This window comes from Scardinius erythrophthalmus, assembly GCF_964197995.2.
Source record: "Scardinius erythrophthalmus genome assembly, chromosome: 5".
NCBI lineage: Eukaryota > Metazoa > Chordata > Actinopteri > Cypriniformes > Leuciscidae > Scardinius > Scardinius erythrophthalmus.
In genome coordinates, this window is record NC_138225.1 from 29,464,407 (window position 1) to 29,477,314 (window position 12,908).

At 38.8% G+C, this 12,908-nt stretch overlaps 1 protein-coding gene across 1 annotated transcript; it reads right to left on the minus strand.

Annotated features, from left to right (window-relative positions):
- Nucleotides 1-7,454: 7,454 nt before the first annotated feature.
- LOC308690254 (C-X-C motif chemokine 11-6-like) lies at nt 7,455-8,499 on the minus strand (the record flags this gene model as incomplete). Its single annotated transcript, XM_081364611.1, has 4 exons — nt 7,455-7,852; nt 8,016-8,102; nt 8,206-8,332; nt 8,442-8,499. 4 exons carry the CDS (start codon nt 8,497-8,499, stop codon nt 7,759-7,761), a joined length of 366 nt encoding a protein of 121 aa, XP_081220737.1. The 3' UTR covers nt 7,455-7,758.
- Between the last annotated feature and the right edge of the window lie 4,409 nt (nt 8,500-12,908).

Below are 12,908 nucleotides of genomic sequence, written 5' to 3' on the forward strand. Positions count from 1 at the left end.
TGATCACTCTTATTCTAAAACCAGAAAAGCCACCCATAAATTGTGGCTCATATAGGCCAATTTCATTATTGAATTCAGATGCTAAAATCATTGCTAAGATACTGGCAATGAGACTTGAAGAGGTTTTACCCCAATTGATACATCCAGATCAAAATGGGTTTATTAAAAACCGTCAGGGGTTCCATAATGTTAGGAGAGTACTTAACCTAGTACATGCGGGCAATGATGATCCAGATTTGGCTATTCTGTCTCTCGATGCCGAAAAGGCATTTGATAGACTGGAATGGCCATATTTAATGGAGGTATTAGCTCGATTTGGATTCGGTGACTCTTTCCACCGTTGGGTGGAAATCCTTTTAATTGATTCATCTGCAATGGTACTTACTAATAATCTAATCTCACCCCCATTTAAAATTACTCGTGGATCCAGACAGGGCTCGCCGCTCTCTCCTCTTCTTTTTGTAATGGCTATGGAGCCCCTAGCAGTAGCAATAAGGTCACACCCAACAATTCGGGGTATATATACTGAAAGTATAGAACATCATATCTCCTTATATGCGGATGATGCTATTATATTTTTATCAGAACTTGAAAAATCCATTCCAGCTCTCTTAGAAATTATAGGTCAATTTGGAAGTTTTGCTGGATTTAAAATAAATAAAGATAAATCGTCAATTATGTTTCTTAATGAACAAGATAGATTGAATCCAAAGCTGTCTCATCCATTTGTAAATGCAGTAAATGGATTTAGGTATCTTGGAATCAAAATAACTCCTAAACTGAAACTTCTTAGCCCGGCTAATTATAATCCTTTGCTGGCTAAAGTATCTGAAGAGACAAATCGTTGGATGACATTACCTATTTCATTAATGGGTAGAATAAATGTGATCAAGATGAATATTTTGCCAAAATTCTTATACGTTTTCCAATCAATACCCCTCCCTCCGCCTCCTTTGTTTTTTCTAAATTTAAGAAGACTTCTCTCTAGGTTTATTTGGAGTAATAGGAAGCCAAGACTGAGACTCTCTTTACTTTACTTGCCATATGAAAGAGGAGGGCTACAGTTGCCTAATTTTCTATGGTATTACTGGGCAGCTCAGTTGAGAGCTGCGATGTTTTGGTTTTCTAAACAATCAAACTTTTCATGGTTACAGGTGGAAAAGTTAGCTACAAAAGGCTTGTCACTCGATAGTTTTTTATATTCAGCACCACTCAAAGTACTTATAAAAGGAACAGACAATCCATTTGTTAAAAATACTATTGCTATCTGGTATGAAGCCCATAAATTTTTGGGGGATCTTCCAGTTCTCTCCCGCTTCTCTCCTCTGTGGGGTAATGACCAGTTTTGCCCTGGTAAAAAAGATTTGGGGTTTAAATTATGGATGAATAAGGGTGTCTCTAGATTGTCAGATTTATATGAAGATGATATCTTGATGTCATTTGATAAACTTGTAGCAAAATTTCACATACCCCAGAAACATTTTTTTAAATATTTGCAACTTAGAAGTTTTATTTTCTCCTATTCAAAGAATTTGGGTAAAATACCCCCAATGTCAACATTAGAACAGCTGACATTACAAAACTGCAACAATAAAGGATGGATTACTCAGTTATATGAAATATTAAGAGAAAATAATAAAGAAAGCTGTGAAAATAAAAGACAAGCTTGGATTCAGGATGTAAAAAACGATATCTCATTAGAAGAGTGGAATACAATTTGCTTAAAGTCACAAACACAAACCATAAATACTCGTCTTAGACTTTTACAATATAATTGGATAATGAGGACCTATATAACCCCTGTAAGATTAAACAAATTTAACCCAAATATCCCAGATCTTTGTTTTAAATGCAATAAATTCCCAGGTACATTTTTTCACTGTGTTTGGGAATGTGAGGAGATTCAGAAATTTTGGGATGAGGTGACCCAATGCATTTCTCAGTTTACTTCTTCTCAAGTCACGACATGTCCTATGTTATGTGTATTGAATTTATATGCAGAAAATTGTTCCTTGTCTGTAAAAGAGAGAAAAATGGTGGATTTGTGTTTACTGCAAGCCAGACGATCTATTGCTTTATATTGGAAAAAGGCTGATTGCCCCTCTCTTGGACTATGGCTAAGAAACCTGTCATCTTGTTTGGCTCTTGAAAAGCTTACATATATAACAAAGAAGAAATCATCTGAATTTGCGAACATCTGGGAGGTGTTTCTGAATTTTCTTAAAAGTGGAAATATTGAAGATGCATTAGATGTGTGAAGTTTTATATGTAGGAAGAATCTAGCTAATTTTGTAACTTGCTATTTTGTATTTCTATATGCCTGCCTGGGGTTTGGTTGGGGAGTGAAATTTTTTTTTTTTTTTTTTTTTTTTTTTTTGTCCTAAAAATGTGAAAACTCAATAAAGACATGTTAAACAATATAGTAGGCCAACATACTCTCTATTTGTACAAATTGCTGCACATTCAAGTTCATCATCATCATCATCATCTTCGTCCGCTTATCCGGGGCCGGGTCGCGGGGGCAGCAGTCTAAGCAGAGATGCCCAGACTCCCCTCACCCTAGACACTTCCTCCAGCTCTTCCGGGGGAACACCGAGGCGTTCCCAGGCCAGCCGGGAGACATAGTCTCTCCAGCGTGTCCTAGGTCTTCCCCGGGGTCTCCTCCCAGTGGGACGCGCCTGGAACACCTTCCCGGGAAGGCGTCCAGGAGGCATCCTGAACAGATGCCCGAGCCACCTCAGCTGACCCCTCTCGATGTGGAGGAGCAGCGGCTCTACTCTGAGCTCCTCCCGAGTGACCGAGCTTCTCACCCTGTCTCTAAGGGATCGCCCAGCCACCCTGCGGAGAAAGCTCATTTCGGCCGCCTGTATCCGGGATCTTGTCCTTTCGGTCATGACCCACAGCTCATGACCATAGGTGAGAGTAGGACCGTAGATTGACCGGTAAATCGAGAGCTTCGCCTTGCGGCTCAGCTCTTTCTTCACCACGACAGACCGGTACATCGACCGCATTACTGCACATTCAAGTTAATTCTCGAATTAATTTTCAAATTATTGAAAACAATAAACATACCACTTAAAAAATATATATACAGTTGTACTGCAGTTTTTTTTTTCTAAGTAGCGCTACAAGAAACACTCTTTCTGCGTAGAGGGTCCGTTTATGTTGGAAACAACTCCCATTCATAAAATCCTTCAGTTTTCGCGTGTTGTTTGTGCACCTGACAACAGTACACGTTGAGCCACAAGGAGCCATTGCTTATCTGTCAGCATTACTACTTGTCAGTCATCAGTTTCACCCGTTTGTAACGCGACGCGAGTATCCCTTGTGTGCTAGCTTCATTAAGCGTTACGCTAAACCGGAACTGAGATACCGGCAACAGGAAGTATCGAGTGTCATGGCGACGCCCATTAAGACTCGCAGGAAAGTTGTGGATAATAGGACCAACTTCCTATAATAACAGCCTAATAGTCACAAATCTCAAGTTAAGTATTGAATCAACCATGCATAATCAACTACGACACACTCACACACATATAGCATATCAGTGACAAATGCATAATTTACATCACAGCTGGTGCAACTTAAGAAGAGTAATAAAAACAACTGGCCTACTCACGTTCTTAATACAGCTGAAGTCGACGTTTTTGGGAGTGGAATCTCCTCATGAGTTTCTCTTTCCATTCGTTTCTGAATCACCTGGTAAGGTCTTTCTCGAAGGCAAGTTGGATGAGATGGGCTTTCCGTTTGTGAAGCATGCTCTGCCGGTGTTCAGAATAAATGTTTTTGAGTGTGGAAAATGAATTTTCACACATAGCTGTTGATCCCAATGGGCTTTGCTTGCAGAGCACCGCTGAACTTGGTTAACATGTTGCTCAGTGTCCATTTTCATCATCCGGAGGAAGTTCACTTTCATGGAGTTTGTTGTAAAGGAACTGGCGGCCCACGATATACTCTGATTCAACAAGTTCAGTGCCTGTTAGCTCCAGTAGAGGCTTTACCCTAACTGTATCCATAAAGTTCTCTCTGTCGGCCTCCAGGTCCAAGGCAGCCAGCGCACCAATGAGATGGCTATTACGCTCACCAAAACGCGCACATAGCTCTCCGTGCACTGCATCCACAACACTATAAAACAACCTCTCCAGTTCAGATTTTTCATTTGTTTTGTTTTGTCCAACACTTTCCTCCACTACAAAATCCCATAGATTCTGGTTCAAGACACGCTTTCTCTTACTTGGTACAGTTGTTGTTGTCGCGCCGTCATTGGCGGCTGGTACAGATGTGTTCCATAACGCACAAAATGCTGTCTCATTGCGAAGTTGTCCAATGCATTCCGACGCACTGTTAACGAGTGTTACAGCAGTATACAAGTCCATGTTCTCACCTTGTAGCATGCGGTTTGGGGGCTCTAACAGGGCTAAAACTCTCCGGATCAGGTTAGCTATGAACTTGAAGCTCAGCTGCGTAACTGCGTGAAGGAGACCCACGGCCTTGATGCGCACATATGCTCCAAGGGCCCTCGAACTCTCCACTTCAGGAAGTACTGTTAAAATATCATCAAAATTTTCAATGATGATAGATACTGTCGCCAAATGACCTGTCCACCGCTGATCCAACAGGCGTTTTAAAGTTTGGCCTTTGTAGTGAATTGATATTGTGGGTTTTCTAAAGAATTTGTAGAGCAGATTGCAGATATGGAAAACTTCCTCAACTGCATTCTCGACTGACATGGCATGAACAATAACCAAATGAAGCTGGTGATTAAAGCAGTGCAGGTATGGGACATCACGGCCAAGTTTATCCTTAAGTAGTTTCTGCACTCCTCCATTTTTCCCTGACATTAGAGAAGCACCATCATAAACCTGGCTTAATATCTTGTCAGAGTCAGATTTTTTTCAACTCATCAGTTATTGTTGTAGTTAGAGTATCCGCATCCCCCTTTTCGGCTGTAGCCATGACTAATTAAACATGCTGTGTAATTTCATCAACGTAACGTACAACTACTGAAATGTTTTCTTGACCTGTAGGGTCGCGGGTTCCGTCCACTTTGATGGTGTACCATGAGTCCCCGATCTCTCTGACAATTTATTCTGTCAGTATGGCGCTCATCATTTCGATGACCTCGTTTTGCACATCATGGCTTGTGTATGTTGCATTTCGAGGGATGGATTTGGTTATTTCAGCCAGATGATGATCTTTTCTCAAAGTGTACTCAAATAATGAGAGAAAAACTCCAGTGTTTGCATTTTCGTCTGTCATATTGGCAAAACTTTCATCGTCTCCTCTGAATGCCATTTGGTTTACAGCTAAAAACTCAATCATGTCAATAATAGCCGATATATAATATCTATTACGTGCCAGCTGGTCTGCGTGGACAAGCGTGCTGATCTCTGTACCTGTCTGTCTGCGTCTTTTGGATTCTTTCCACATAGATTCACACCTCAAGTGTTCTTTAGAGGAACCATGCTTTTTCAATCCCTTACTAGTCTCATTTGCATGTTTCCAATCAGTGAATCCTTTCATGGTGAATGTTGTGTCTGAGGAACTGAATTTGCAACATGGGAAACAAAAGGCTGCATCTGCTTTCAACGAGTATTCAAGCCAATCCCTATTTTTGAACCAACTGCAGCTAAAAGAAAGATTTTTCAGTCCATACAGTTTCACAGGATATTTGTCCAAAATCACCTGCTGGGCTTCATCAGTGCCAAGGTCACACACTGAGTCTGTTAATAATTCCACTGGCCTGCTTGGTCCCACCGTGACGACATGCTCACCAGACTGGCTAGCGCCAGAAAAAACATAGCTTGGATCATGACTGGTGCTGCTAGCCAAGGCTCCACCACCTTCTGTCGTTGTAGCAGGTGTTTCAGACGCCACAGGTGTTCTTCCCTCCAGAAGCTTCCCTTTGAAAAACGTTCGTATATCCATATTTTCAATGTCCACTTTCATGATTAATTTAACCTAGCTAGCTAGCTTAGGCAAAACCGAGCGCATGTCGCTTCGCTATAACTTTACCGAGATGCTGCTGTTAGAGCGGGTCAGCGGGAAACCCCTTTTTTGTAAACAATCAGACACTTGTTTCAGGTGTTTTTTTGATAAGATTATGAGTCAAACATTAGACTTAAATACACACATCAATAAATATATAACTACTACACGTAAATTATTATTATTTTAAAAATAATTTATTAAATGCAAATTGGATGGAGGGGGGCACAGAGGGGGCACAGGGGGGGCACAGGAGCTCTGTAGGCGGGCCCGGCCCCCTAAGGCCCGCCCATAGCGCCGGCTTTGACTCAGACTTGACCCGGCAGAGGTTGAGAGTGTGGGCTGGCGGGGGACTGAATCTGCGGCGCGGCTCACTGAGGGCGGCGGCCTGACGCTGGATGAAGGCTCGCTCCTTCGCCTGAAGTGGGCGGGATTGCCTGACACGCGAGCATGGTGCTTGGCGGGCCTTATTGTCCATTTCTCTATGGCAGGAATTATTGAAGGGTCCGGTTTAGAGGAATAAGCGGAAGGAGATTGCGGATGTTTTGCCCGCAGTGGCGCCACCGTGAGGTTCTTCATCGGACGGGTAGAGCTCGATTCGGACATGTTAGGAAGGTAGGGCGAGGCCAAAGACTAACTGTCAACTAGTGAGTTTGCTGTAGTCTATAGGCTACCTCTTAACTTGTTGATTGGGTTGATTAACTGAATGTGCTCCACTCGTGTTTAATTAGCTTTGATTATCTGAATGTGCTCCACAGGTGTTAAATTAGGTTTAATTATCTGAACGTGCTCCTCCCGAACTTTAATAAAACATAATTTAAAATTGTGCACTTTGCTAGACTAACTGGGACTTGTCACAGCACTTACATACTCTTACCCCTGATTTCCACCAACTGCGGAACGGCTGCGGATCGGCTCCGTTGCGTGTCTGCTCCATGCTCCGCTGTCCTTCAATACCCCCATGACTAACAGCTGAAGTCACGAGGACCCACGAGATCGTGAATTCACGTATAATCGCGCGATATAAGTGCTGAATTGCTGCGGAGCTCTCCGGCATCCGGCAAAAATAGAAGCTCTGCGTATCTGCTCCGGAGGGCTGCGGATCGCCGGAGCGGAACCGCAGCCGTTCCGCAGTTGGTGGAAATCAGGGGTTACTCTTTTGCTGATTTGATTGCTTCTATTGTTCTCGTTTGTAAGTGACGTAAATTAAATGTAAAAATCGTTCTACCAGCCAGGTCAATCAGCTTACTGAGACAGGAACATTATTAAGTCCTGTCAATTTAGTTTAAACTATTCACTTAAAATGTATTTGTGAAACAATGTTTTTAGTAGTAACAATCTTGAAAGCTTTGAGTTTTGTGATGTTTTAGTGATTCCTGTGGAACTTTTGATTCTCATAAATGTAGCATCATATGCATTTTTATTCAGAATCTCAGAATACAAGAACTACTCTAAAGTCAGAAGATGTAATTCGTAGATAAAAAAGCTTTATTTAACACTTCTTTGTGGACAATGAAAATAAAATCATACATTAAATGATAAAAAGACTGTACATATGACACATTGTTCAGTGTTCTTATGAAAATATTTTTGTGAAAACATATTGTGAAAAAACAACAACAATCTTTAAAGCTATTTACAACCAAGTGCTCAGATTAAAATAATAATAATAATAATTTAATCATCTTAGGCATTAGGAAATGTTTTGAATATTTTGATATTTTAAGATCGATTTATTTTTTAAATTGATCTCCAATGAAGTCTATGAAGTCATTTAAAGGATGTTGGTGCTGATGGTGTTGATGTCAGGATGTTCTTCAGTGGCACAGTGACAGTTGTACTGTGTGGCACAGACTGTTGGCTCCTGTAAAAATCAGAAACAATTCATTTAGCCTAATTTACTTTTATTTTCTCATGAATTAATTAATTTAGTTAATTTCCATGTGTCTCCCTCTGCCAGAGGAATTTATGTCTTTGTATTGAATATGTGAAGGATAAGTAAATAAACTTAAAGCAGATATTCTTACCTCTTTTCAAGAGCCTTCATGATATTTTTAGTGAATTTTGACTCAGGGTTCATGCATTTCCGTCCTGCACCATTCTTCAGAGTGACACTGTGAAACGACAAAAGCGATGAGCTGAATCTTACTCAGGAGAGTTTGTGGAGTTGATCAACATTTAAATAAATGAATGCATTCAAATGTAGGCTATGCTTACATAATCTCTTGTTTGTGACAAGATGGACTTGGAGGGATGATCTCAACCTTCTCGATGTTCTTCACTAAAACCATGTTTGCACCTTTGTCTGCACAGAAGCACCTGCCCTTTGAAGACCTTTCCTGCCCTGGAAAAGAAATTTCATTACAGTGTATTAGCTGCAAAACATCACTATAATCAAAGATACAAGATATTCTAAACGATTTTGATCTATTACTCTCAGAGATCAAACTCACCTTTCACTCCTACAGCAATCAGGCAGGCAAGAAGAACAAAAGCTGCAATAGTCTTCATTGTCTTGTTCTCGATGAACTGTGCTTGTCTGGGTCAGTGAGATTATGACTGAAGGCATTCAGAGCTCATTTAAATACTCTAGGACCAGGGGTTTCCCCTCAGTTTTTGTTCTCGTTTGTCTTTTTTTTTTTTTTTTTTTTTTTTTCACTATTCAGCTTCCTCCGCTTTTTCTCTTTTTATTGTGATTTCTCGGAAGCACCTCCTAAACCATCTTGGGAAAAAGAGAATCTTTGATTTAGGCACTCTTGAGATTTCCATGAATGAGGAAGTAAATATTGCTTAGACTGAAATATTGATTTTAATTGATTTTGATGTTAATTATGTAATGGTGGGAGTACTATGAAAGTTGGGGCATGTCAAACATGGTAATTGACTGATTTTTAATGGCTTTTAATGGTTGATTTTAAACACATCACAATCTATTATATTGTGTGCACAAATTAAGGTATAGCAATACAGAGAAAGATAGAAAATGCACAGTAAAACTATTTATCAACACAATCTTTTGCAATATACAGTAACTTTTAATGAAGCAAAATATATAATGGAGCAGACACACAGAGGTAGGCAAGAAGCAACCAACATTTCCTATGGATTAAATCTGACTGAATCATGGTGATTTGGTAGTTAATAACCCTATAAGCTTTCTAAAATGTACAAATATTTACCCTCGTAGTGATGAAAGTGCATCCTCTTTTTGTTCTGTGAAATACATAAATAAATCACAAATTGTGGTTAACACCCACTGGTTTTGCTGGTGTGCTTGTGGACGTTGGAGATATTTTACAAAGGCATTAAGTAACCACAAAATAGGATGTGGGACAAAACTCGTTTTCTGTGGAAGATGGTCAAACATTTTCACAACCTCTTTCAGAAAAGTCCTTGGTGTAAACAATATTTGTCAGACATTAATGTGAAAAGTTGAAGATGCTAACATAAATATTGAGGATAAATGTGTTGTTTGTCTGGTACAAGAGTGTTGCAGTAAATTATTGCGAGGCTCTGATTCTATTGAGGCGATACAGAGGGTTTGCAGCCCAGTCTCTCTGCAGAGCCTATACTTCAAAGGCTTTGCTGTTCTCTTTCTGATTTCCACGCTGTTGATAAGAGCCAGATGCTGGGTTGCAATGAGGCCAGTGCACTAAGGGGCATAAAGTCTGCAGCTGGGTCACTTCGGTGAGAGTGTCTGACTGTAAAGATCCGAAACACCCAATGATGACCCCTGGAAACATCACTGATGACATCAGTCCAGGTGCAACACATGTTTGATAAAAGTGTCCAGGTTATTCTATATTTATTCTATAGCACTCCTGGGTTATTCAAATGACATATGCTTGGTGAGCCAAATAAGTTTCAGAATAACTTTACATAAACCAAACCTTCGGCATTTAAGTTTAAAAATGTCTGTTTTATGCCATATACAGTTTAAATATACAGCAAATAACAGATACAGATTTTTAAATATTTGAATAATGTACTAATATTCTAATGATGAAATTAAGTGATTGATCAGAGTTAAAATGTAGAAATACCAAATAGTTTGAGACATAAACAAAATCAGGGCATTACACAAAATTTCTCATTTTACTGGAACATCATCAAGTGTTTTCACTACCTTTTTCTTTATATAGACATTGTGTTGAAGTCATGTTATGTCACAATCATGCTGATGAAAATGAAGGAGAAACTGAAAGTCTTGTGAAATCTGGAAATGCCACTCCGGCTGCTACTTATCTTTGTGGGTGATTTTGCATGAACAGTATAATATACAGTTACTTTTTATTATAGAGACATTTTTTCATTATACGAGTTACTGTTTGCACCATAAATACATTCAATGAACTGTATGCAGTTTCTATTAACTAAACCTATATTTTAAGTAACCAGACATGGTCCATATTTTGTGTTGTTATTGAATTAGTTCTCCTCAGACTCAATTAACTTCCTGTCTTTTACTGTTGGAATTGTGGATGTCTGTTCAGAAAACAATTAAGAATTTGACTCTCACACAATCAGTTGAACTGTCAACCAAAGTTTGAGTTTTATTTATGATTTATCCTTGCGTATCATCATTTTCTTTGAAAATTCATTAACTTGTAATCTTTAATCAAAATAACTTCCCTCCCTCTTGCAGCGACGTCTCTTCTCTTCTCTTCTCTTCTCTTCTCTGATGATGTGTTTACTGGCGCGAGGGCAGGATCAACCTGGCACTCACATGAGATTACAGCAATAGCAATCCACAACCATCCAACCAATTCTTAATGGACAAAATCAAGTCCTGACCCACCTTTTTTCTTTGTTCAATAAGCCGTTTCACTTGGATATACGTCACAATCTGCTTGTTAAGTCTGACGTCACGTCACCATTTCCATAGTCCAAAGACTAGCAGATGCCAAAAGCAAACAATGAATGGTGCTAATATTCACCCATGATATGATGTAATACTATCGAAAGATCATGACTCCAATGTTTTTCTCCATACAAAAATCTCAGATGGCCAGACAGATATTCATCTTTTATAAATTGTACACAAGCATCTTCATTATTCTTCACTGAGCAGAATCATTCAGTCTGAATTCTGGTTATTTTGACACCCCTTTAGTCCATTAAAAAATATAGGCATTTTTATGATTCATAGAATTATAATGTAATTCAGAGGTGTCTCTTTGACTGGGATAATGTTATTTGATTTGTCTGTCAATTATTCAACAACTGTTCAACTCATTCACTAGCAAAATGCCGCTCTGAGACGTGTCACATTTAATTCCGTGTGGCTTTGTTTTGAACTATTTTTGTTAGGAATAATGGACAAAAGGAATTGACAATATTGTGTCAAAACTGTACGTCACTCAATAACAACTCATTGCTTATTGAACTACAGTGTGCTGTTGGTTTGAGTATCAGCTTGTGGCTTCATGCCGAATCGCCGATCGCTGAATGTGATGTAAACCACAAACCACACAGATCCACCTCTTCTTTTTCAATTGAGGTCGGTCACGGTCTCATTACCCCTTTACTTTACATTGCATGTTCTATGTGAAAAGTCTCTGTACTGATGAGAACAGTGATTTATTGAAATTTGGAAAGGCTAGCATGCACAAATTATATCAATGTGGGAAAAAACTGGTGTAAGACTGGTATAACTATATATTCATTTTACTGTATATAGCAATGCTGGGGCTCCTCAACGCCCGCTGTACATACACTGAAAATAACAACGAACACATACTTTGTTGTTTATTTGTACTGTACTCACTGTTCACTCTTTTCCATCACATTCTCTATGATGGAATATGAACCATCGTCAGAAATAAGCTATCAAAGAACTAATGATGATCTGTTTGCAGGATAGAGCTGATAATGAGTGACCACCTCCTCTCTACCGTTTTCAAGAGAGACAAATTGGTTACATTTTTTTCTTCTATTAGTAATGAGGATTTGCAAAAAGCAACAACAGCCAGAGTGGAAGTTCCCATGTTTATGAGAGGAGCTTTTACAGCTTCCTTTGATCACTGTTGGAAGTAGCTTTATGTGTAGATTTGGTTTTAATTATATGAGTAAAATGGGAATGTGGCTTTTTCAGTTGATTTGTATAATGCTTCTTACATTGTTTCAAATAAGCTTTACAGAAAATCATGATGTTAATGTTTATAATATCTTAATATCTTCATGACTTATAGTCGCAATTAGCAGATTAGAGCGAGTCGAAAATATAGTTTAGGTTTTTTTGTAATTGTACAAGCAATCAATCAGTTGAGATATATATCATTCTACACAAGTATACACAAGTATGTATGAAATTAAAATTGGACATGCTTGTCCAACTTCATATAAAGAAAAAAATGAGGCAGTTGACATAATTGAAATATATACAACAGTAGCCTATGTGTATATCACTTTATGTGTATGTGGCCTTGTAAACCCTACATTATAAAATTGTACCTATACATAAACCTTGTAAACCCTATTATGTAGAATTATCTACATTTATTTATTCATGTCAAACTTTTGTTTAATATGACTAATAAATCTACATTAGATTGCACTGACAAAAGTCTTTCTACCAGCAAGGGCTGGGTTTACCTATAGCATTGTAATCCTAAATTGATCGTAGAGACCATTGGTGGCAATTGTTCTACGATCAACTAGGTTCACGATGCTTTTGGGAAACGCAGCCCTGATCAGTCATAAACTGCAGCTTATAACTGAGACAGGAACGTTAAATCCAGTCAATTTAGTCTTAACTAAATGCACTGAAATGTATTTGTGAAACAATGTTTTCAATAGTAATCTTGAAAGCTTTATTGAGTTTTGTGATGTTTTAGTGATTCCTGTGGAACTATTGTTTATCATAAAGCATCACATGCATTTTTATTCAGAATCTCAGAAATTCAGAAGTCAGAAGATGT